Below are 25,547 nucleotides of genomic sequence, written 5' to 3'. Positions count from 1 at the left end.
GCATGCGCGCTGATGGGTTTAGGCTGTGTATGTAGTAAACGTTGAATAATGTAAATTTACCCAATAACAAGTCCCACATAAGGCAACTATGTGTTTCTGGGGGATCACTATCACTTTATCTATCACTATAAACGTCCGTTTTTATATATATAGTGGTTTATTTTCTAAGTTTGCTCGTTTGTTCTGTATAACTATAGCAATAAAGCTATCTCTATGGTCCGCGCATGCACGATGAGTGGCGGTCACCGCGCATGTGCCAATTAGCGTGGCTATACTATAAATAGCTCCAATATGATGTACACTTGTATCTTATGCTCCTGATGAAGTCTTGAGTTGTACAAGACGAAACGCGTTGAGCTGTATCCAGTGTGTTTTCTAGTACCTCATGTGAGTGCTTTTATTATATTTTATTAAAATTTTTATATGCATACCAAAATATCTTCCTTTTTTCAATCTTATGCATTTTCGCCATCTGGATGAGGTTGTGACTGTGAAGTCATTGGTGTTGCACATGTTTTAATATTATCCAGAAGCGGGATACTCCAGGACATCTGGTACGCTGATTTTGAAATCTTTTACTGCACTTATATGGGTGTCATTTAATGCATAACATTGGGATACCAATCCCACACACCCCATAGGATTTTGGGGATATTGCCCTCAATATTTTAATACAGAGTTATACTATGGTTGTTTTTTCTACATTTTGGTACTGATTGGCGGAGATCTGGAGGACTACAAGTACAGATAAGACTACTCCACTATCTCCTACAAGACACATCACTGCTTACCTTACGGTACGCATGGTATTGCTCTATTTCACGTTGTACATTTGATATATCACTGAGAGGCGCCCTGCTTGTTTTTCTGTTGCAATATATATATATATATATATATATATATATATATATATATATATATATATATATATTTATTAGAACCGCTTATGTATTATACAAGCATATGCAGGGTTTCTCAATACCAGTCCTCGAAAGCTGGATTTATGGTATGACTAATTTAGTACAAATTAGGGAAACGATAGTTAAGTAACATGAATTATGCACTGGCTTCTTTTACATATCGAAATGCTTAAACATACCTCTTTGACAAATTTAATAGCCTATGTAAATTTTAAGTAGATTTTGAATATTGCCATTTGAATTTTTTTATCTTACCTAGTCAGTGTAAATAATAAAGTAAAAGTTACTAATAAAAAGTTATATAGTGAAAATACTACAATAACTATTGGTGAGAAGTTATGTCATTTGAATAGTGGATCTCAAAGGCTATCGTCAATTTATGTTATCATCATACATGTACAGATACATGTAGTGTTAGGTTAGCATGTAGTGTTAGGTAGCTTGTTTTGTAAAAAACGAGTACAAGACGATTTTCCTGAAAAGAGTAACTTTGCCACTGGCGCATGAAATCATGCTTTTTATTAGTGTTTTTAACGCTAGTAAAAACGGGAAAACGAAAACTAGCTCTTGCGGCTGTGGTTGAGAGCAGTAATGGTGTGTTGAAGTCTTTTTTATGCTGTCCGCTCTATTTACTGACAAGAGCAAGGGGGGTCAATGAAGTGTCGTACAATGATCCGCCAAACCACAAGTGCTGGTTACTACTGCATTTTAAATATGACCTTGCTTGACATGTGGTTTCTCTGGCATTTTGCCAATGCCTATGGGTAACCAGCCCTAAAAGAAGCTGCAGTGTAGGCCTTACAAGCAATATTATTATTTTTGAGCCTTACACAGCCTGAATTGCATAAGTGATCCTATTATTGTCATTTTGTATTTATAGGGAGCTAACAAGGCTTCAGGAGCGCCGTACATAGGGGGTGAGAACAGAGACCAATTTGCAAAAGTACATACAGATAAGAACAATGGGTACATTTATGTAGACTGTCAGTCGCCTGTTTTTCTTGATCCAATTCAGGACCCTTGGGTCTTGCAGAAGCAGGAGTGTGACAGAAACTGGAGGCCTTGATAAACCCTCTGATCATCTAGAGTGCATTGAGTAGCACTAGCAGGATAGGATTCTAGGACTGGAGTCTGCACCAGAGTACGGAACTGGAAACCACTGTAGCAACACTCTTGAATTGTCTGTGTGAACTCGACGGCGGCACCTGTAACCAGGCACATGGAACTGGAATCCACTATTAGGAATTCAGAATGTGTAACACACGGAAAAAGAATGAGCTAGAACTGGAGACAGGAACTCAGAACTGTGACTAGAAATGGAGAGACAGCCACAGACCTCGAACTCACACACAGATACACATACCGGAAATGAGCCCTAGAGATGCCCTACCGGAACTATAGAACTGCCATTACATTTTAAATTTACATCCCCATCCAATGCATCATGGTTTTGCCAAGGTGTAAAGTTACTCCATTTTTTTTGCTTTACTTTTCTTAATGAATCAGGCCCAAGGTGTTTATTTAAAAATGAAGAAGTGGTGCTCAAGACTGCCGCAGGCGACCAAAAGAGACCTGAATAGCTGTGATTTGACAGCGGCAGACAAGGCAAGTGTGATTAAGATCCCGATGTGTGACACAGAATAATAAATGATTTGGCGCAATTAACAGAACAAATCGCATGACAAAAACAATTCAGCTTAAGTCAAAACAGAGATAGAGAGTAGGATGGACAGTGGGTAGACATGAGACATATAGTACAGACTTGAAACATGGGTTAGAGAACCCTGTCAGTGAGCTTACATTCTAAAGGGAGGAGATAATGATAGACAAAATAAGCAAATGGGAACAATGGGCCTAGCGGTGTTCACTATGCTGTAGAGGTCTGCAAAATACTGAGAACATGATGTTTAGAGGCCTATATGGGGCCATGATAGTGCAGGAGCCTAGGTGGTACTGGAGGGTCCAAATGTGAACTTTGCTTCCTGTTATCTTCATGGACATTATAAATAACATAAAAAATAACAGAAAGGACACTTAGAATAGAAAATATGGGATTTTTGCTCTTACCGTAAAATCTTTTTCTCTGAACTGCTCACTTTAGGGTATAGAGGGCGCTGTGGGAGTAATAGCACTAAAAAACATGTCTAGCTTGCTCCCCTCCCCTCTATGCCCCCTGCACCGGAAGAGCTCAGTTTATTTCGCTAATCAAGCCACAAGAGAGAAAAAACAAAACACCACAAAACAGAACATACAACAGAACTGTCAGAACAAAGGGTGGGAGCGTAGAATATTCCAACTCGTGTTCAGAGAAAGATTTTACAGTAAGTACAAAAATCCCATTTTCCCTTTCACACTAGTTGGGGGACACTGCTCACCTTGGGGATGTTCCAAAGCTGCCCCTATGGATGGGAATGCTCGGAATGAGTGGCACATAAAACTTTACAGCCAAAACTTTCGTATTTGGAAGCAAAGACGTGGAAACAATAAAACCTGGTGAATGTATGAACAGAAGACCAAGTAGCTGCCCTACACAACTGCTCAGCCGAGGCCCCATACCACACCGCCCAAGAGGTGCTAACTGACCTTGTGGAATTAGTTGTCAGACCTTAAGAAAATGGAGAACCCTCCGAAATGTAGGCATGCCGGATATGACCTATAATTCATCTAGCCACAGTCTGCTTGAGGCCGGCCAATCACGCTTACTATCGTCATACAGGACTAGAAGACTATCAGTCTTCCGAGTACTGTCCATATAAATCCTCAAAGCTGTGACCACATTCATGGAGACTGAATCCTGACCAGGAGCCAGTGAATCCTGAGGAAGAACCGGCAGAACAATATCCTGATTTATGTGAAACCTTGAGACCACCTTTGGTTGAAAGGAAGACTTAGTTCTAAGCTCCGCATGATCGTCATGGAAAATCAGAAGGGGAGCCCGACAGGACAGAGCTGCCAACTCCGAAACCCGTCTGGTCAAAGCAATGGCCAGCAAAAAAGTCACTTTCTACGAAAGAAGTTTTAGAGAAACAGACTCCAAAAGGTTCAAAAGGCGACTTTTGAAGCACCGAAAGGACCAGGTTTAGGTCCCACGGAGCCACTGGCGGAACAAAAGGTGGTTGTAAATAAAGTACTCACTGTAGAAACATCTGCACTCCTGGTAACAGAGCCATACGTTTCTGAAAATACACAGAGAACACTGCTACTTGGACCTTAAGGGACAACATCCTCAATCCCTTGTCCAGACCATATTGAAGTAAAGCCAAAACCCTAGCTTAACGAAAAGAATTAGTAGGCACTTTGATCTTCTCACACCAACATATATATGCTTTACAAATGCGGTAATAAATGGTCGATGATGACAGTTTTCTCGCCTGCATCATGGTTTTACCCACTCTCTCTGAAAAACCCTTTTTCCTGAGAATCAAGGATTCAATGTCCAAGCCGTCAAAGCCAGTCGATCTATGTCCGGATGAAAGACTTGGCCTCGACTGAGAAGATCCTTCCTGAGAGACAGACGCCAAGGACGATCCACCGACATGTCGAGAAGATATGAGTACCACGCTCTTCTCGGCCAGTCTGGTGCCAGTAGAATCACTGGAACTTTTTCGCCTCTCACTTTCTGTAAAATCCGCGGCAGCATCGGAAGTGGAGGATAAAGGTACACCAACTTGAAGCTCCAGTGGACCGTCATAGCGTCCACTAAGAACGCCTGAGGGTCTCTTGACCTTGCACAATACCTTTCCACCTTGCAGATGTGCCGTGAAGCCGTCATGTCTATTTCTGGCCTACCCCACCGAAGGAGTATTTGAGAAAACAACTTCGGATGGAGAGTCCATTTGCCTGGGTGAAGGGCATGCCGACTTAAGCAGTCGGCTTGTCAGTTGTCCACCCCCGAAATGAACACCACTGAAATTGCAGGAACCTGTTGTCCTGCCCATTTCATGATCTTTGACACTCCCTTCATGGAAAGAGAACTCCTTGTTCCTCCATGAAGATTTATGTAAGCTACAGCCTTAGCATTGTCCGACTGTATTCGGATCAGCTGACGTGCCAGGAAGGACTGTGCATTGAATACTGCTTGTAGTTCCAGAACATTTATGGGCAATCATGCTTCCTCCAGCGTCCAAGTCCCTTGAAATTTCAGCTGAAGAGTGACTGCACCCCACCCCAACAAGCTGGCATCCGTCGTCACCATGGTCCAGTCCCAAACCGAGAAAGGACGCCCCTGAGTTAGGGCGTCCCTCCTCAGCCACCAAAGAAGAGACAGGCATGTTGTCTGTGACAACCTAAAGACTTGCTTTTCTAAGCGGGGATCCTTGACCACTTTGCCAGAATCTCCTGCTGGAACTTGCGTAAATGGTAATGAGTAAACTGCAGAGCCTCGGACAAGGAAAGCATGCGACCCAGTAGCTTCAAACACTGAAGTACTGAGATGCGATTTGGTGATAAAAGATTTTTCACCTGACGCCGAATCGTCTGAACTTTGACTGGAGGGAGAAAAACCCTCTGTCAATTGGTCTTGAACAACAATCCCAGGAACACCATACGTTGGGTTGGTATCCAACTGGATTTTTTGAAGTTATCACCCATTTGTGTGCCTGCAGAATGTCCCTGGTCAGCTACAGATGTGACTAGAGCCGACACACCGACTCTGCCTTGATAGTAGGTCGTCCAGGTAAGGTAAAATAGTCTCCCTCTGTAAACACTACTGAGCTGCCATTACAACCATCATCTTTGTACACACTTGTGGTGCAGTGGCCAAACCCTGAACTGAAAGTGCTCCAGACCCATCACAGATTGCAAGAGACTCTGATGACCTGTCTATATCAGAGTGTGTAGGTAAGTATCCTTGATATCCAAGGATGCCAAGTACTCACCTTTCTTCATGGAGTTTATCACAGATATGATTGACTCCATCTGAAAGCTGGGTACCTATAAGTAGGTGTTGAAGTGCTTCAGGTTTAGAATTGGTCTGAAGGTGAGAGTAAAAGCCTTGACCTCTCTGCCCCAACGGAACAGGAACAATCACCCTGGCATCCCAAAGTGACTTTTCTGCCCCCTGCAAAGCCTATCTTTTTTCTGACTCCCTGGGAAAGGGTCAAGTCATGAAACGCTGTGGAGGCGCCCCCACTAGGTCCAGGATGTATCCCCTGGACACTATACCTTTCAACCAGGCATCTGTGGTGGACCTGAGCCACTGCTACTGAAAGAGCAGTAAACACGCTCCCAACACCAGAACCCCACGTGGAGGATGCAGGAAGTCATATTGATTGTTTAGAAAAGAAAAGGAAACAAAGCACCATCCTTAATAAGAATATGTAAATATATGAATATACAAGTGGTGCTGCCTATGGGGATAAGATATTATCCTTATCTTAAGTACAGATTATGTATATTTTCCCTTGGCACTCCACAACTCACATATATTACAATACAATATAGTTCCAATTAAATAAAATAAAAACATTTATTTCATTATGTAAAACAATAGTCCTGGCCAGAACTTATTAATCTGTTAATCATTCAATATTTAATCAGATGTTAGTTGTGGAAACAATAAATTGTCTGGACAGATTGACTCAGGACAATTAATAGAAGGGGTGGAACTAACATCTGATTAAAAATTGAACGACTAACAGATTAATAAGTTCTGGCCAGAACTATTGTTTTACATGCTGATTGTTTGATTCCTGAATTAGGAGCAGAGCCACGTCCTGTCTCCAAGACTGTCTGTGTCACAAATCTGGATATTAGCCGCACTTACCTCATCCGCCGCTGTCATATCACGGCTACCTGGGTCCCTTCTGGTCGTCTGCAGCATTCCCGTTCCCCACACCTCCGTTTGTAAACAAACACATACTGTTCGTTCTGCTGCATGGGTGCGGCCATCTTGGATGCAGTCAGGTGATCATTCCAGACCAACCAGATTCAGAAGCTGTGATCACATGAACTGATCAGCCAATAGACATCCTATTTAAACCTGCTGCTGTGATCTGTTCATTGCCAGAACAACACACTTCTCTCCAGAGGATAGTTCTTGGCTCCTGGTTCCAGTGTTCCTGTCTGCATAACTAAAGTGCAGTGTTCCTGTCTGCATAACTAAAGTGCAGTGCAGGGCCGGACTGGCCATCTGGCACTTCTGGCAAATGCCAGAAGGGCTGATGGCTAAATGGTCGCAGGTCGCACGTTCACCCGCGAGTGAGATATTGAAATATACAGTTATATCTATTTTGCTTTACTTTATAAGTCAGAATAAACTTGTTATTGATATTGATTATTATGAAGTTATTGGTCTCCAGTATTTAAAGCTGTATATGATCTGTATAATTCGTCAGGGTTGTTTGTAAGCTGGGGTTAGTGATATTCTTAAAATGTTGGTTTTAGAGCTGCACTACCACCCAGGGTTGCTATATGTATATTTTTGTTTCTGGGGCTCTGCCAGTTCTGTAAAACACACTAGCTGCTCAAGGCACAGTCAGTCAGGGTGACCGCATAGGTGGCACCAGCAGGACCATCTCCATTCCTCTGCCCAAAGGATTGCACAATGCCATATATAGACAGTGCACGGCCTTATTGTATACATACGATGTGCACCCTCTAACCCCACCTCTATACCCTTTGTGTTTGTGTCTCTTTGTCTTCGCATTGTGGGTGTCTGTCCTTTCCTTCACCCCCTTTATGTGTGTCTCTCTTTGTCCCTATTATCACATGTATCTCCTCACCTTTTTCTACCATTTCCCAGTATCTATTTTTCCCCTGTGCAACCATGTCCAATGCCACCTCTCACTCCCGCCTACAGGAATTCTCTTGTGCTGCTCCCCACTTATGGAATTCCTTACTATGCTCAATCCAGCTTTCCCACAGTCTTCAAATCTTTAGACACGCTCTGAAAACCTATCTTTTTTTTAGAGGTGACATTATCCTCAAAAACACTATTCACACTAATGCACCCTCACAACTGTCATAATCTCCAATCTGAACAACACTCGCTCCTCTTGTTCCTCTCTAATGAGCAGGGTCCTCCAAACCCTTTGTTTTCAAGTCTTCATTTATTTAGTCTACCTAGTATGTCCCTGTTTTATGAATGTACTATTTTCCCTACTGTATGGCTCTGTGGAGCACTGTGGTGCCTTAGAAATCTACGATAATAAATAATAATATTGATGCCACCTAACTGAACCTGAACCTCAAAATTCTGATTTTAATAATTTTTGATAAGCGGCTGAATGGTAAATTTTTTCTACATTGTGTATTAGTTAGTAACTCTCTCTTTTGTGAATTATGATACTATGCTCTTAATTTTAGACCATAGTGCCCCCTGTCTTAAGTGCCCCAGGCCCCCCAAAGCCTTAATCCAACTCTGGGGGGAGCTGTCCACGGACAGTGTGTGGTGACAGCGTATGTCATCATATACTGTCCAGCAGCCTGCAGAGCAGGCCTGGAGCTCCAAATCTCACGAGACTAAGAGCTTACCTTGCTCACTCTGCAAGGCGTTTTTTTACTCTGATGTCAGCTGCATAGGTAAGTACAGCAGGCTGGGGGGGTGTCATAATGTGTCTCAGGGGGTTATAATATGTCTTGTGTGGCATGATAATGTGCCTTGGTGGTGGCATGATAATGTGACTGGGTGGTAGCCTGATTTGTCTGTGGGGTGGCATGGTGTGATTTGTCTGGGGGGGTATTGTGGTGTGATGGGTGATGTGGCAGGGGGTAGCGTGATGCAGGATGTGGTGTGATGTCTCTGAGGGGTGGCATTATGTAGCTGGTGATAAATGTAATATTTTATTATTATGTATGTATTTTATACTGTGTGATCTGTGTCATGTACGATGTTCACTTATTGCTCGGTTTTCCATATATACATTTTCCAACAGGTCCCAACATTCCAGGATCTATGCAAGAATCCAGTACCAGGTTGTGAAAGCTGCAATAACTGGTAGGTGAGAGTAACACCATTTAATACATAACGGGGGAATTCAATTAGCTGCAAAGTGAACATCCGCGAGACACTTTGCGGCTGAAATTTGACAGAAATCACTGTTCATTTTTCCTCTCAAGGAAAAATAAGCAGAGATTTCTACCGTAATTGCCAGCAATGTGGGCTGCGCGATACCCATGTATCACATCACCAGCAATTGAGTCTCCCCCAATTTGTTATGCCACGCCACATATTGACCACGCCCCCAACATTATGCGACCACACCCCTTCACCGACGCCGCTGCGCATCGGTATACATCTTTCTTCCTGTGCACCTGTGGGGGTGGGGGAGGGCAAAATTTCACTGTACCCCAGCCCCAAATTTCTCTTGCCAGTCCTGTGCATACCATTATCTGATACTGGTGCGCCCTATGCTGCAAATAGAGAGTCAAGCTGCACGTAATACATTAATATCTCACGGGACACCATATAACAATGAGCTTTGCAAAATGTACTGTAATTATTATTAATCTGGAACCTATGTGCTTTAAATGCCAGGGCTGATTTTTAGTCCCAGTCCAGCCCTGGTGCAGTGTTCCTGTCTGCATAACTAAAGTGCAGTGTTCCTGTGTGCATAACTAAAGTGCAGTGTTCCTGTTAGCATTTCCAGACTGCTCATTCCCCTGCTATATTCTACATTCCGCAAGAACATGAGCAGGAAGATCATCCAGACTGCTAGTTTCTGTTTCAGTCCTGCTCCAGCTAGGCCCAAGGGTCCCGAATCGGATCAAGAAATTCAGACGACCGTGACAGTCTGCCTCTTTGCCCCACTCCCCTTGTAACCGGGGCTTGGCTTCTGGAACAAGCACCTCTTGAGCGACCGACAAATCGAAAGGAGCGAAAACGCCTCCCTTTTGTGTTCGATGCAGCTACCGGAAGAAGAGAACTCTTCCCCCCAGTAGCCTGAGCAATGAATTTGTCAAGAGGAGAACCAAACAAAGCTGCTCCGTCATATGGGACAGATTCTAAAGCTCTCCTGGAATCAGCATTCGCCTCCCAAGATCTTAACCACAATGTTCGCCTAGCTGCCACTGCTAAGGAAGAGGATTTTGACAACCCCTGACCTGCATCCAGAACAGCATCCCCTAAAAATTCTGCATCATCTTTAATATGCTCCGCCAGGGGAGCCTAATCTCTTCTAACCATGCCCGACTGAATTCCTGAATGAAGGTTAGTGGCCCATTTTTCAATTGCCTTAACGACCTAAGCCGCCGCCATCACTGGGCACAGAGACTCCCCAGACGCTAAATAAATAAATTTCAAAATCCTTTCACACTTTGTCAGTACTGTCTTTAGGAGAGGCCGCATTTGGCAATGGTAAAACCGTAGACTTCGCCAAATGTGCAATGGGAGCATCGATTCTGTGATGAGTCTCTCATGATGCTACCTCCGAATCTGGAAAGGGGTAGTAAAGTTTGTATCATCTGGGAATCTGAAATTTATTTTCAGGCTTAAGTCTGGCCTCGTCCCAAATTTCCAACAGTTGTGCAGAAGGAGGGAACACCACCGTTATTTTCTTTTCCCTTTTAAACATGGAGATCTGTGATACAGATTGTTCCCCATCCGATATGTTAAGAACCTTTCACGCTGCCAGGATAAGGTCCACAATGCCCTATCTATTGGGCATATCATTCTCAACTGTGGGCAAGTCCTTATAGTCAGAATCCTCTAGAACATTATCATCTCCCATTTCAGATGAATCCATGTCCGAATCTACTAACTCCTGGACAAGGAAATTAGGCACTCAGGTCAACCTCTGTACAGACCATTTCAAATTAATCATCCAAGCAGGTTCCTGGGAGACCCCTGGACCACCCTGCAGCAACTGAGACGCCTATCCCAAAGGAATGGCATCTGAAGACTGCATACCCGGAGAAGAGGAAAAGGTATCAGCACCTACTGTCCCCAGGTGTGGGTTGTCTTGCCTTAATTCGGCAATGGACTGTGCCAACTCCTTGTCCCAGGCTGGTTCCACGATTTCCGCTGCTCCTGCAGACGAGCGCCCGCCCAGGTCCTCGGCCTCACATACTGTGCACAGGCCTTCCTGGTCTGACTGTCCACCAGGCAATTTGGAGTCACACCTGGTACAGGTGTAGTACATTACAGAGACAGCCTTGGATTTTGATCCGGTCCCTCTTGCTGACATATTACAAAACAGAAAGGTAAATGAGAGACACACTGCAGAACTATCTTATGACAAAGAAGATCTGCGCAGTATATGGCAAACTGTAACACTATAGAAATACAAAATAATAAGACTAGAACCCAAAGTGTTCTGTAATGTACCCCCACAGGATGTATAGAAGATAGAAAACACACAAACACTCAAAGAAATCTAAGAAAATAGCACTCTATATCTACTGGTTCTCAGTCCCCAGCGATGTGTCTGCATCTGAGTGCACTGTATGTAGGGTGGGAAATGGCTGATAAGCTTGCTGAAGCCTGGGAAAAACAGGGGAGTTAACTCTTACCTAACCACGCCCATTTAACTCTCTGCTGGCCTGCACATAAATGCAGAAATTACACACATCAGACCCTTGTGAAGACTGCGCTCCAGCGACAGCTTCCCATCAGTATTATATGCCTCACCACCTGTTTTGCACAGCAACATCTCCTCCAAATGCCAGCTGACAGGCTGGGCAACTGGACCAGAAGCAGCTCCGCCTCCACAGCAGTCACGGACGACCGGAGCATGCTTCCGCGGTTCCTGTGGCGGCCCGCATCACCTCCCTGGAAGTGGCTGGGTCCTATATACTACCGGAGTGCCAGGTGACTCTTTTCCAGGAGCCCTACAATATTCAGGGGGGCGGCACTAAAAGGCATCCGGCACTCTCCCTGAAGTAGCCGCGGTGGTCACCCTGTGATCGCCACGGAGAAAACCTAGCTATATATAAGACTAAAAAAAGATTAAAAAACTAAGACTAAAAAACTCTAAGACTAGACTAAAAGTACCCTACTGCGTAGCCACTAAGAAAAAACTGAGCTCTTCCGGTGGAGGGGGCATAGAGGGGTGCAGGATAGTTATTAGATAGGAAGTTTATTAGTGCCATTACTCCCACAGTGCCCTCTATACCCCAAGGTAAGCAGTATCCTCCAACTAGTGTGAAAGAGAAAAAATGCAATTTTGCAAATATAGTAATATTACTACTCACCCAAAAATATATTCACACAAAAGCCGGCAGTAGTCACTGTGTGAGCTAGTGATTAATAAGATAGTTTTCCCAGCATTTTTCAGACTCCTGATCCAGTTTTTCACAGAGTCAGGACATGACTTTAAATATTTGCCTGGATCCTTTTTTACAGTTGGAAAGTATGTTCCACAATTTTCTGAAACAGACAAAGTATATATTACATTGATGTTCAAATATATTTTTGTTTGTTGTTATTAACGGATACAGGAGTGAACAAATTGTTCTTGTTCAGGAACAAATGTAATAAACTATGCATTTTGTGTACCACAGGATGCAACTTTTAAGACATTGGTTGTAATGCACTACAATATCACTATAAAAGTACTTTATCTTTACAACTTTAGTTAAAATAGGAACATCACCTAAAATGTATATTTGTACAATAAATCAAATTCCCCCAACTATTAGCAAATTTAGGGGGTTGTGACTTCCTCCTTCTTGCTTGCTACCTGTCATATTTCAAAAAACAAGATTGGAATCGCACAAGGAGTTGGACTGTACTCATTTATAAAAATAATGGTGGGCATTATCCCATTGGTAAGCCACTTGATAATATAAACATATTAATTATTCTATTATTAATATATTTGCTATATTAGTTGTGGAACTATTGATATATATGCTTATATTTATTTATGGACCAATCTATGAGGCCCTGAAACGAAACATTAGTGTATAGGATAAATATGGAAGAATACTTACCTTAGTTAGATTGCCCTATATGTATATTTATATAATATTTGAAATGCAATTTAAATAATTTCATATCAATACAAAGTGGTGTAGATCAATCTATACTCCTTCATATCGCTCATTGGTGACACATCATGTCAATCAAAAATGCAGATATACGATTAGTGTTAAGCTATAAAAAAGGAATCTCAGACCATCAATCGGCTTATCCCTTGACAAAGTGAATGGCAAAACGTACATTGGGATGCTGTGACATCAGGAATGATGTCTCAGACCCGGAAGTAACCTTCGCTAGCGGCTGTATAGCCGTGGCTATTGACGTCAACTGTTTGTAACAATATATTATGGACAATCATTGTTACTGTTCATACAAGTCTAAGCACACTATAATCTCTTGCAGCGGTATAAGATGTGGCTATTTAGCAACTTTTAAGGAGTGAATGGGCATCATACAATATTTTGGAGACATTGAATTATAATTTAGACAATGGGAAATATGAGTGTGTGAATGCTTCTCTTATGAATGAGAGTTGTTATGTTCATATAGTCGCTATCAATAAATATTGTCCGCTGCAATCAATGTGGTTCCAATGCACAAAGGAAATTTAATAGCAAGATATAACAATTACAATAAAATATAATAAAGTACAGCCGATACATACGCAAAGCACTGGATCCAGCAAACAGTCATTCAGTAATGCAATTCTTCATTCTCTGTGGTACCTGTACTTCTCATCATCATTACATTCTCATTTTCAGTATTTACCTCAGTAGAACGATTTCCACACCTCAAAACAGTAGGAACACATCTGACATACAGGCCAATTACTATAACCACACCAAATATAAGAATAAGGAGCTTACCTATACTACTGATCATTTATTGTACCCATTCCCCTAGGCCTGAGAACCATATTGCAGGGTTCAACAATGAAAACCATCCATTTACCTTTTCTCCTATTTCATGCAGTGAAGAATTATGGTTCTTCCGAAATTCCCATTTTAACTATAAGATTTTGTCCATCTTCCGGTCAATTACTTCTTTAGGGTAATCTGTATTATTGGTGATGTATGTGCAACATTTGACACTAAATTGGGTGGCTTACATCTAGAGATGTGCACCGGCGACTTTTGAGGTCTCGTGTTTTGTGTTTTGGATCAGGATTTTCTCGATGTTTTGGGTTCAGATTTGTTTTGCAAAACACCTGCCGAAACGTTTTGGTTCGGATTTAAGGTTTTGGATTCGGATTTTTTTTGAAAAAAAACTAAAAAGTGTAAAAATCAAGTTTTTGGGCTTATTTTCACTCCTACGCTATTATTAACCTCAATAACATTCAATAACAATAATTTCCACTAATTTAAAGGCTATTCTGAACACCTAACACCTCACAATAATTATTTTTTTTTAGTACAAAACGTTGCAACGAGGTATCTTTCTGGACTGCGTAGAGGAGTGTTCCCCACAATACAATTAAAAACCCATCAACTGGTCTGAATTACACCCAAAAATAGTATCTGGACTGCGTAGAGGACTGGCCACTGGCCACCACAATAAAAAATATATAGAAAACCTTCAATAGGTCTGAATTACACCCAAAAATAGTATCTGGACTGCGTAGAGGACTGGCCACTGGCCACCACAATATAATATATAGAAAACCTTCAACAGGTCAGAATTACACCCAAAAATATTATCTGGACTGCGTAGAGGACTGGCCACTGGCCACCACAATATAATATATAGAAAACCTTCAACAGGTCAGAATTACACCCAAAAATATTATCTGGACTGCGTAGAGGACTGGCCACTGGCCACCACAATATAATATATAGAAAACCTTCAACAGGTCAGATTTACACCCAAAAATAGTATCTGGACTGCGTAGAGGACTGGGCACTGGGCACCACAATAAAAAATATATAGAAAACCTTCAACAGGTCAGAATTACACCCAAAAATAGTATCTGGACTGCGTAGAGGACTGGCCACCACAATATAATATATAGAAAACCTTTAACAGGTCAGAATTACACCCAAAAATAGTATCTGGACTGCGTAGAGTAGTGGGCACTGGGCACCACAATAAAAAAATATATAGAAAACCTTCAACAGGTCTGAATTACACCCAAAAATAGTATCTGGACTGCTTAGAGGACTGGCCACTGGCCACCACAATATAATATATAGAAAACCTTCAACAGGTCAGAATTACACCCAAAAATAGTATCTGGACTGCATAGAGGACTGGCCACTGGCCACCACAATATAATATATAGAAAACCTTCAACAGGTCAGAATTACACCCAAAAATAGTATCTGGACTGCGTAGAGTAGTGGGCACTGGGCACCACAATAAAAAATATATAGAAAACCTTCAACAGGTCTGAATTACACCCAAAAATAGTATCTGGACTGCGTAGAGGACTGGCTACTGGCCACCACAAAATAATATATAGAAAACCTTCAACAGGTCAGAATTTCACCCAAAAATAGTATCTGGACTGCGTAGAGTAGTGGGCACTGGGCACCACAATAAAAAATATATAGAAAACCTTCAACAGGTCTGAATTACACCCAAAAATAGTATCTGGACTGCATAGAGGACTGGCCACTGGCCACCACAATATAATATATAGAAAACCTTCAACAGGTCAGAATTAAACCCAAAAATAGTATCTGGACTGCGTAGAGTAGTGGGCACTAAGCACCACAATAAAAAATATATAGAAAACCTTCAACAGGTCAGAATTACACCCAAAAATAGTATCTGGACTGCGTAGAGGACTGGCTACCACAATATAATATATAGAAAACCTTCAACAGGTCAGAATTACACCCAAAAATAGTATCTGGACTGCGTAGAGTAGTGGGCACCACAATAAAAAAATATATAGAAAACCTTCAACAGGTCTGAATTACACCCAAAAATAGTATCTGGACTGCGTAGAGTAGTGGGCACTGGGCACCACAATAAAATATATAAAAAAACTTTCAACAGGTTTGCATTACACTGCACATACGGCTGCTCCCCCATCCTCTCCATCATATACATGTTGGAGTTTCAGCGTGTGAAAACCTCTTGTTTTTGATAATGTCAGTGCATTTTGAATATTTTTCAATTTGTCCCACACCACTGAATGTACTTTATCTATGATACGCATCTATCTATCTTGACTGCGTAGTGTGGTGGCCCCGGTACACAATTTGGTACCGAGGCCACAATATAATTAAAAAACCCTCCACGGGTCAGAATTCCACCAAAAAAGGGTATGGACTGCGTAGTGTGGTGTGCCCGGAACACAATTTTTTACAGCGCCAACAATATAATTAAAAAATTGGGCATCAACTGTCACCGTTGTTTAATATCTGATACACCTAAATATGGACTGCACAGTGGAGTGGCCCCGGTAGTAAATTTGGTGCCGGGGCCACAATACCTCCTCCAACTTCCAAGTGTAGTGTTTATAAAGACAGCGTCGAAGTGTTATTATTTGACTTTCTTAACCCTAAAATTGTCCCTGTTGCAAATATTCGTGTAATGGACAGTTACTTTTTCATTGAAAGACTCAAGCTTTCAAGTGTAGTGTTTCTAAAATATAAACAACAATACAGTAGTTTTAGAGCACGTCAATACCTCTTGTTTTAAATTATGACAGGGCATTTTACTTTTGGTTTAATTTCTTGAATTTGTTTAAATTTGGTTTTACTTTTTGAACATGGCAAACGACTGTTGATTGGTCATATAATGCAAAAAAAAAAGTTCCAAGATGGAATTGTCCTTGGGCCCTCACACCCACCCTTATGTTGTTGAAATAGGACATGCACACTTTAACAAACCAATCATTTCAGCGACAGGGCCTACCAAACAACTTTGGCTGAAATGATTGGTTTGTTTGGGCCCCCACACCAAAAAAGCTATTCATCTCTCCCTGTACAGACTAAACAGGCTCTACTGAGGCAAGATGTCGTCCTCATCCTCAACCTCTGATTCCTCTCCCCCTACAGTGTGTACTTCCTCCTCCTCATACATTATCAATTCGTCCCCGCTGGACTCCACAACCACAGGTCCCTCTGTACTGTCTGGAGGGCAGTGCTGTACTTCATTGAGGAATTGATTATTCATTTTTATAAACATCATTTTTTCAACGTTGTGAGGAAGCAACCTCCTTCGCCACTCACTGACCAGGTTCCCAGCTGCACTAAAAACTCTTTCCGAGTACACACTGGAGGGGGGACAACGCAGTTAAAAAATAGAGCCAGTTTGTACAGGGGCTTCCAAACTGCCTTTTGGAGTTCTACCATGTCACTACCTCTAGTTAATTTAGATTGCAAGGCTTGTAAATATAAATACTTTGAAGATAAAAAAAGCAGGCTGCACAGACTGTGGAGCTAGAAAGTGTAATTAAATGGACCACGTTACTTTGGTGGCTATCTATGCCCCCCCGCCCTACACTTGTAGTTGAATATAAATAAAGCAGCCTGCATAGACTGTAGAACTAGAAATTTAAATATACAAAGAAATGGACAAAGGCAGTTTGGTATCTGTCTGCATCAGATCCCCTCTCCACTAGGAGTAAAACAGAAAACTATTCAGCCGTTATATAATCTAGAATATAAATAGAAATTGAGAACGGCAATTTGGTATCTGTCTGCATCATAATCATCAACATCCTCCTCAGCGCCAGCTACATCAATATCCTCCTCCCGGTGTACAACATTCACACCTTCATTAGCCAAATCTGTAACTGGACTGTGCATATGCAGAGGGCGTGCTGCAAATGCTGGATGGAGTCACCTCTTCCCGTACAGTGATGGGAAGGTCAGGCTTGACAACCACCAACACCCTTGGACTCGCCTTGATGATTTGTGATAATTTCTCTTTAGAAGGCAGAGTTGTTTGCTGTTTTGTTGCTGACAGCATAACTCTCTTCAATTTTTTGTAGGGGGGGAGGAGGAGGAGGGATAAGATCCGTGGGTGAAGCTGAACCACTAGTCATGAACACGGGCCAGGGCCTAAGCCGTTCCTTGCCACTCTGTGTCGTAAATGGCATATTGGCAACTTTACGTGTCTCCTCAGATGATTTTAAGTTTCTCTTTTTGCTACTTTTTCTTAACTTGGGCTTTTTGGATTTTACATGCCCAGTACTACGAGATTGGGCATCGGGCTTGGAAGACGACTTTGATGGCATTTCATCGTCTATGTCATGACTAGTGGCAGCAGCTTCAGCATTAGGAGGAAGTGGGTCTTGATCTTTCCCTACTTTATCCTCCAAATTTTTGGTCTCCATTATATGTAGCACAAGATACTGCAGAATGTGTGAACTTGGTAATATTGCAGTACCAATGGACTTATACTGCTGGATTGGTTTTGCAAATTTGGTTATAATTACTTTTTTTTAAAAAATTTTATTTTAATATTTTTTATAACTTTTTTTTTATTTTTTAAAAACTTGGGAATAATGGGGAAATAACTATGCCCTTAGAAGCACAGAGCACAGGACACAGCACCACTGGACTGAACAGGACACAGCACAGGACCCAGCAGCACTACGGAACTCAGCAGGACAGACCACAGGACACAGCACCACTGGACTGATACTGCAGAATGTGTGAACTTTGTAATATTGCAGTACCACTGGACTTTTACTGCTGAATGTGTGAACTTGGTAATATTGCAGTACCAATGGGCTTATACTGCTGGATTGGTTTTGTAAATTTGGTTATAATTATATATTTTTTTTAAATTTTTTATTTTAACTTTTTTTTTATTTTTTAAAAACTTGGGAATAATGGGGAAATAACTATGCCCTTAGAAGCACAGAGCACAGGACACAGCACCACTGGACTGAACAGGACACAGCACAGGACCCAGCAGCACTACGGAACTCAGCAGGACAGAGCACAGGACACAGCACCACTGGACTGATACTGCAGAATGTGTGAACTTTGTAATATTGCAGTACCACTGGACTTTTACTGCTGAATGTGTGAACTTGGTAATATTGCAGTACCAATGGGCTTATACTGCTGGATTGGTTTTGTAAATTTGGTTATAATTATATATTTTTTTTAAATTTTTTATTTTTATTTTTTTTTTAACTTTTTTTTTATTTTTTAAAAACTTGGGAATAATGGGGAAATAACTATGCCCTTAGAAGCACAGAGCACAGGACACATCACCACTGGACTGAACAGGACACAGCACAGGACCCAGCAGCACTACGGAACTCAGCAGGACAGAGCACAGGACACAGCACCACTGGACTGATACTGCAGAATGTGTGAACTTTGTAATATTGCAGTACCACTGGACTTTTACTGCTGAATGTGTGAACTTGGTAATATTGCAGTACTAATGGGCTTATACTGCAGGATTGGTTGTGCAAATTTTGTGGTAATTAAAAAAAAATTAAATTAGTTTTTTTTATTTTTTTAAACACAGGGGAATATTGGGGAAATAACTATGCCCTTAGAAGCACAGAGCACAGGACACAGCACCACTGGACTGAACAGGACACAGCACAGGACCCAGCAGCACCACTGACCTCAGAAGGACAGAGCACAGGACACAGCACCACTGACTGAGCACAGCACAGCACAGCACAGCACAGCACTGAACTGAACAGCACGAGATATAGCAGGACAGAGGACCACCTAACACACCCTCCCTCTACCCTGATCAATGCCCGAGTGAAGATGGCGGCGACTAGCGGGGAATTTATAGGATCCGAGTATCGCGAGATCCGACAACGGGATTATGAGTCAGAGCCTCAGTTTCAGATTTGAATTTGGCGCCAATACCCGGATCTGTCTCGGATCCGACTCGGATCGGCAACGTTCAGGTGGGCTGGGATTTCATAAATCCGAGTGCGCTCATCTCTACTAACATCACACAGTATCCACCAGTAATAGATATGAGATCATTTAACACCAATGTATGTTGTACTAACTCCTTTTTGTAAGCCTGTAGCTTCTTACCCGTATACCTGAAAGTGTCATCATACATCTCAGTGATATTGTCAATTAATTTAGCCAGGTCTTGTATGTAATTAAAATTTAGAGCTCCCCCAGTGATCCTTGTGGGGTCTAATGCGACCATAATTTGAAATCTTGTAGTTTCACCAATTAACTTTTCAGCTACAAGTTCTTCACCTGGGATCATATTTCCTTCACCATGGTGTTCATACTGTTTATGTACGTATGGGGATGATGTTGTTCTATGGATATCAATCATTTCATCATGTGCTATGGTCATCACCACAGGAACCAATTTACCTAGAAAACAAACCCTTGGAACTCTGAGATAACCAGGTGTAAGCCCTTCTTTCACAAACATAATACACATCATCTGGGAGGACATAAGGTACAGTACGATTATTGATAATATTGAATAAAGTCATGACAAAACTCCCCATGCCTAGTGTCTCCATTTGTTCAAGGCAAGTTTTGACATGTATAACATTCTGACAATAACCTAAAGAAATGTTCCCAATGTATACTCTCTTATGTTTGTTTACATGCCCCCATCTATGATGTCTATCAGTATTTCTGGTAATTGGTATTCTAGAGAGTTATTGTCTGATCAGGTAGCTCAGCTTCCTAATTCTCATGTCTGAATTTTTCACATGTAAAGGGACTGAACAATGACCGATCTATAGAGTATTGGCGAAGCTTTAGACTAAGGTACCTATTGATATTATATCTCCCTTCTATGGGCCTCCCTCCCAGTAATTCAAGGAAATCAGAGATGTTTAGTTTGAACGTTACTAATCCTAAATTATGTTGTCCTTGAGGCACATGAGTGCACACCCAGCACTCAGTTTGGTTTAAGACCTTACCCACTAGGGAGTGATAATCATCTAAGGGATGCCCGTCCAAATACAAATTACTATTGGACTGGCATCGCTGGATGCACCTCTCTTCAACTAGAGAGCCACAGTACTTACAGATACAATATTCCTCAGACAATAGCCCCTCATACTGCCTCCAAGTTCCACAGTTAGCAAACCTTTTAATTAGTCCTGAATTAAGTTTGGCAACAGGCCGTACTGATTGTTCTAACGACTTCTCCTTCAACTCCACTACATGAGTTTCACTACCGGACCTATTCTCTATCATCTGTCCACTATTGCAAGAGTAGAGGGCCCTGAAAAGAATAAAGATAAGAAAAATACTGGAAAAAGAAGAGTAGAAGAACCGCCACTCCTTGCTGGGATGATATTCTGTACAATGTCCTTAGCACAGTTGTCAGTAACTGCACCCTTTAGGTCTCCCGGCACAGGTTCATGAGTGACAGATCTGTGGCGTCAGTCTCGGCTTTGTTCTGTTCCTTCTCCGGATTGTTGACTTTCCTGCAGTGAGTAGAATGGACCCAAGTGTCTCTTTCTGCTATATTCAGAGATGTGGTGCTGGTCATCAACACTTGGTACGGGTCTTCCTACTGGTTTGTTAGACAATTTGAGCATAAAAAATTTCAGATCATGACATATTCCCCAGGTTCAACATGGTGACAGTTTGCATCTGGCATTCCAGGTGACAGCATTTTGAGTTTCTGTTGCTGTTTTGTTAGCTGCTTGCTCAATTTTATGAGGTATTGAACAGTCACTTCATTGTTGCATTTTAAATCATCCTGTGGACTTACAATCAAATGAGGATGTCTGCCAAAAATCTCAAAAGGGACAAATTAAGAGGAGGTCTGGGAGTGGTTCTGATGCTATGGTGGACTAGTGGCAAAGCTTCTGGCCACGCCTTTCCAGTTTCAGCCATTACCTTACTCAGTTTGTTCTTAATGGTACCGTTTACCCTTTCTACCTTACAAGTGGCTTGAGGTCAGTAAGGAGTATGAAATTTGCTATCAATTCCCATAAGTTTATACATGTCCTGAAAGATATCACCAGTAAATGGAGTACCCCTAGCAAGCTCTATAATTTTAGGGATACATTATCTGCATACAAATTCCTGAACAATTTTTTTAGCAGTAAAACAGCTAAAAAAACTGGTACATGATTCTCCTGTGTCTGTCTGTCTATGATCACTCCCATCTGTGTTAAACATAAAATCTTTTTCTAAGGAAGTGTCACGTATGTCAGGTCTCGCAGTGAAAGTCTGGTTCAGATATTCCATACAATCATGCGTATCAGTATACCTGCAAAATTGATAAATGTCCTGTATTAGTGCATCTAAAGCACCTTAATGTTTCCTGCTGTCTTCGTTCCCCATAATATGTGTTATGAGTCTGTGGTCGTGTATGTAATCCTTCTAAAGCCTAGATACTTACCATCATTACCTTCTCACTCTGCACCTCCTTCCTTTTATTTACATTTCTATCATGTTCTATAGCCGATTCCCTGAGGGCATCTACTGTGATCCCTCTCCAGTTAGGTAATGAGGTTTGCACCCTGATCTTCTAATTTTCCTTGAGGCTATCCATTAAAAATGAAACAGCTACCTCCCTTTAGTGCAGATCATTTTTTATGTCTGATAACCCAGTGTATTTGGCCATTGCTGTCAGGGCTCTGGCAAAATAGTCTGCTGCAGTTTCACTGTCTTTTTGTTTGATAGTAAAAATTTTGCTCCAATCCACTACTACTGGACAATATATACCCAATTGGAGAGTTATGCATTTAATATTTTCATGATTATCATCATCTGTTAAGGACTTATCTTTTCTCCAACATACAATCTTTAATAAACCTTTGTATATCAATATTGGGGGAAGACAGGCCTTCAACACCACTCACCAATCTTTATTAGTTGGCTCATGTGCATTACCTACATCTTTAACAAATTTCTGACATTTGGCCAAATTTTTCCTTGGGTCTGGGAAATCAGACATATTTGAATGCAGCTCAGATCTAGTCCATGGACAATGCATTGCTAAATGTTTTATAGAACTACACAATCTTTGTCCGCTTTCCCATTGGGAACTGCTATTGTACAGACAGGATGTAAGCCTACCAAATCACTACATTATGGACTAATTGCTGGAATCACTGTTTCAGTACAATAAATGTGCCCCCGCCTATTGATTTCTACAATACTCTCACCAATTTCAGCCCTGCTGGTGGGACCGCTCCCTTTCCTTGTCTACGTCGCAACCCTCGCATGTTAATTGCATGTGTAAAATAACAGTGGGTTCATCATCTTCTTCAGAAACATTACCTTTCAAACTACTCAATATAGGGTATAAATTACTTATGTTATTTTTATCATTTTTGGTATTTGCTGTAGTTTTCAACCCATCCACATATGGCAGCGGGAGTGTACTTGGACTCCCTTATATTTGCAACACTTCCTTCCGCTACGCATGCGTTATCCTGCCACGTGTTCCCTTCCTGTTGCCACATTTTTAAACAGTCATTGTTTTTAATTCTCAGTTTTAATGTCTTAATCAAACAGATTTTATCTCTAACAGTACTTAATACCTCTGGATCAAAACTACCAAGCTTAGGAAAGGGTTTCACACATTCATTGGTCTTCTTGACCCACTTATCACAGTATGCCATTGCGTATGCAGCATATTTCCTACACATAATATACCTCACAGACCCTATTGGGCCTTCTTTGACCTGTATATCGGTCACATCGGCCATTTCACACGTTTGTTTAGCACCCATGTGGAAATAGAATCCTCAATACGTTGCGGTGTAAAACTCCCGTTAGAGATTTGTGGTGACCATGGACAAATTCCATAGGCTGCGTTCACTTATTTCTTCTCAACTGGGTACAACTTAACAATTCATGCGATAATAAGTATACACAGCGAGGACCCTAACACAGTCACTTAACTGGAAAAATGGAAATATCAACACTTTACAGCATAAAACAATATCCCGCCCCTCCAGCTGAGTTCCTGTTGAGTACTTTAGAACTGGGAGAACTGACTATTGAAGAATATCAGCCTTACCAGCGAATTTCCTCCCACCATCCATAAAAAAATTCACATTCACGTGCGTATGCCACAGGTCCGGTCCGTTCGCACAGCCTGCAGGTACTAATTATCTGCAAACTTATGCAATTACAATTGAGATTCTTATGAAAACTCTGTTTTCGTATACCACAACGTCAATTTTTATACTCTGTCTTGTCAACAGAACGTCTCAGAGGTCAATTTTTAGACTTTGTCTTAACCTGTATTTTTTTTTTTTAAATCCAGTATTTTTATTGAAATTTTTTAAGATATAAACATACTAAACAACAAAAAGAAAAGAAAAACAATCGCATACATATCAGAATTAAATGACGGAATTTACAAGATTACATTAAAGCATAATAATAATAAATGTGCTATGTTCATTCAGGATCATACATCGTAAATGCTTATACATAAGTATGTTACACATGCAGGGTTTATTACATGGACTCAGATACTTATTATAAGAACTGCGGTAGCCATACATTTAAGTAGATAGAGCATCTGTACTAGATGACATAGGATAGAATGGAGACTCTAACCATCTGTACCATATATTCTCAAATTCCTTCAGAGCCTGTCTGCTAGTATAAACAAATCTCTCGTGCCTTATGGTGGTATTGACCAGTGCCTTCCAATTTTTAACCGTGGGACTCGTCGGGGCCAACCACAGCCTCGCTATACACACCTTAGCCAACATCAATAACTGTGAAATGTACATTTTTGTCAGTTTATTAACTTTCCCCTTCAATCGGAGCCCAAAGAGACAAGTAGCCGGTGAACTAAGAGACACTTCAATTCCAGTAACCTGAATACATCTCCTGATCCTTCGCCAGAAGATTTGTATACATGAACACTCCCATAGAAGGTGCCAAAAGTTAGCATTGATCGAATTGCATTTCGGACAGTTAGGGGTAGCATCCGGGCGAAATTTTGCCAATCTAATAGGGGTAAAGTAGGCCCTGTGTAAGATAAACACCTGTATTTGTTGAAATTTTAATGATGAAGTATAACCTTTAGTACTGTCTGTAACAATTTCCCACTCCTTGTCTGATAAAGGGCCAATATCTATTTCCCACTGATTCCTCAAACCATCCAAATCATCTGGAGTGGATTCATACAGAAGACATTGTGAGAGATATACATTTTATGAACTTCTTAAAGTAATGCATTTTGTATAATTACTATTCCCTAATGAACTTTGCCTCACATTCTTATCTTTTCTTCAATATGTCTCTTCTCAAGAATGTGCACATCCAGCAGTTTCAGTACAGGGAGCCCACGACCCCCATTTGAGGCCTACGTGACTGAGATAAGACACCTGCTGTACATCCTGTCTACAAACTGCTGACCTGAACAGGATGCCTTCAGAAACCTTGGATTCCTTATCTTCTTTTGTCTGTGAAACTATGCATAAATAAAGCTACTCTGACTTAGGGCTGGTCAGAACCAGATACATTTTCAGCCCAACATCTGAACTTTGTCTGTCTCTCTATCGATCGATACCCACAAGGTATAGCAGCTGGAGTTCAGGAGAAAGGACCCGTTTAGGTCATCTCTGACAGTTTCAGTGGGGGCTCGCCGCCGGGATCTCCAATACATCAGACCTCCCGACAACGGGGTTCTCCCTTTCCAGACAGACAGACGTTAATCCAGCGCTGGTGAGCAAAAAGCTTTATTTTTGCTCTTAGAGCTGTCTCTGTGGAGGGGGAATTATCCCAGCTCGAGGGTACTGCAGTCTGATTGACGGAGATCCCTGAACTCTGGCAACAGATACTATTAAGAGTATCAAGGTACTTGTGTGTAATCTGTCTTGTATTGTTACATGTATTGATATATTGTCTTCTCTATGC

General features: G+C 41.4%; 1 protein-coding gene across 3 annotated transcripts in view; it reads right to left on the bottom strand.

Moving 5' to 3' along the window:
- NT5DC1 (5'-nucleotidase domain containing 1) overlaps positions 1-25,547 on the bottom strand; it is a 332,570-nt gene that overhangs the window by 55,004 nt on the left and 252,019 nt on the right. For 2 of the 3 annotated variants that reach the window (XM_075202951.1, XM_075202950.1), the window contains exon 7: positions 12,051-12,225. The exons of the other annotated variant lie outside the window; for it this stretch is intronic. In XM_075202951.1, the coding sequence (XP_075059052.1) occupies positions 12,051-12,225 (175 nt within the window). The remainder of the gene's footprint in view (positions 1-12,050; positions 12,226-25,547) is intronic. 3 annotated transcript variants of the gene reach the window in all.

This window comes from Mixophyes fleayi, chromosome 3 (assembly GCF_038048845.1).
Source record: "Mixophyes fleayi isolate aMixFle1 chromosome 3, aMixFle1.hap1, whole genome shotgun sequence".
Taxonomy (NCBI): Eukaryota; Metazoa; Chordata; class Amphibia; order Anura; family Limnodynastidae; genus Mixophyes; species Mixophyes fleayi.
Note: the sequence above shows the minus strand (reverse complement) of the source record. Positions and strands in the feature narration are given on the sequence as shown.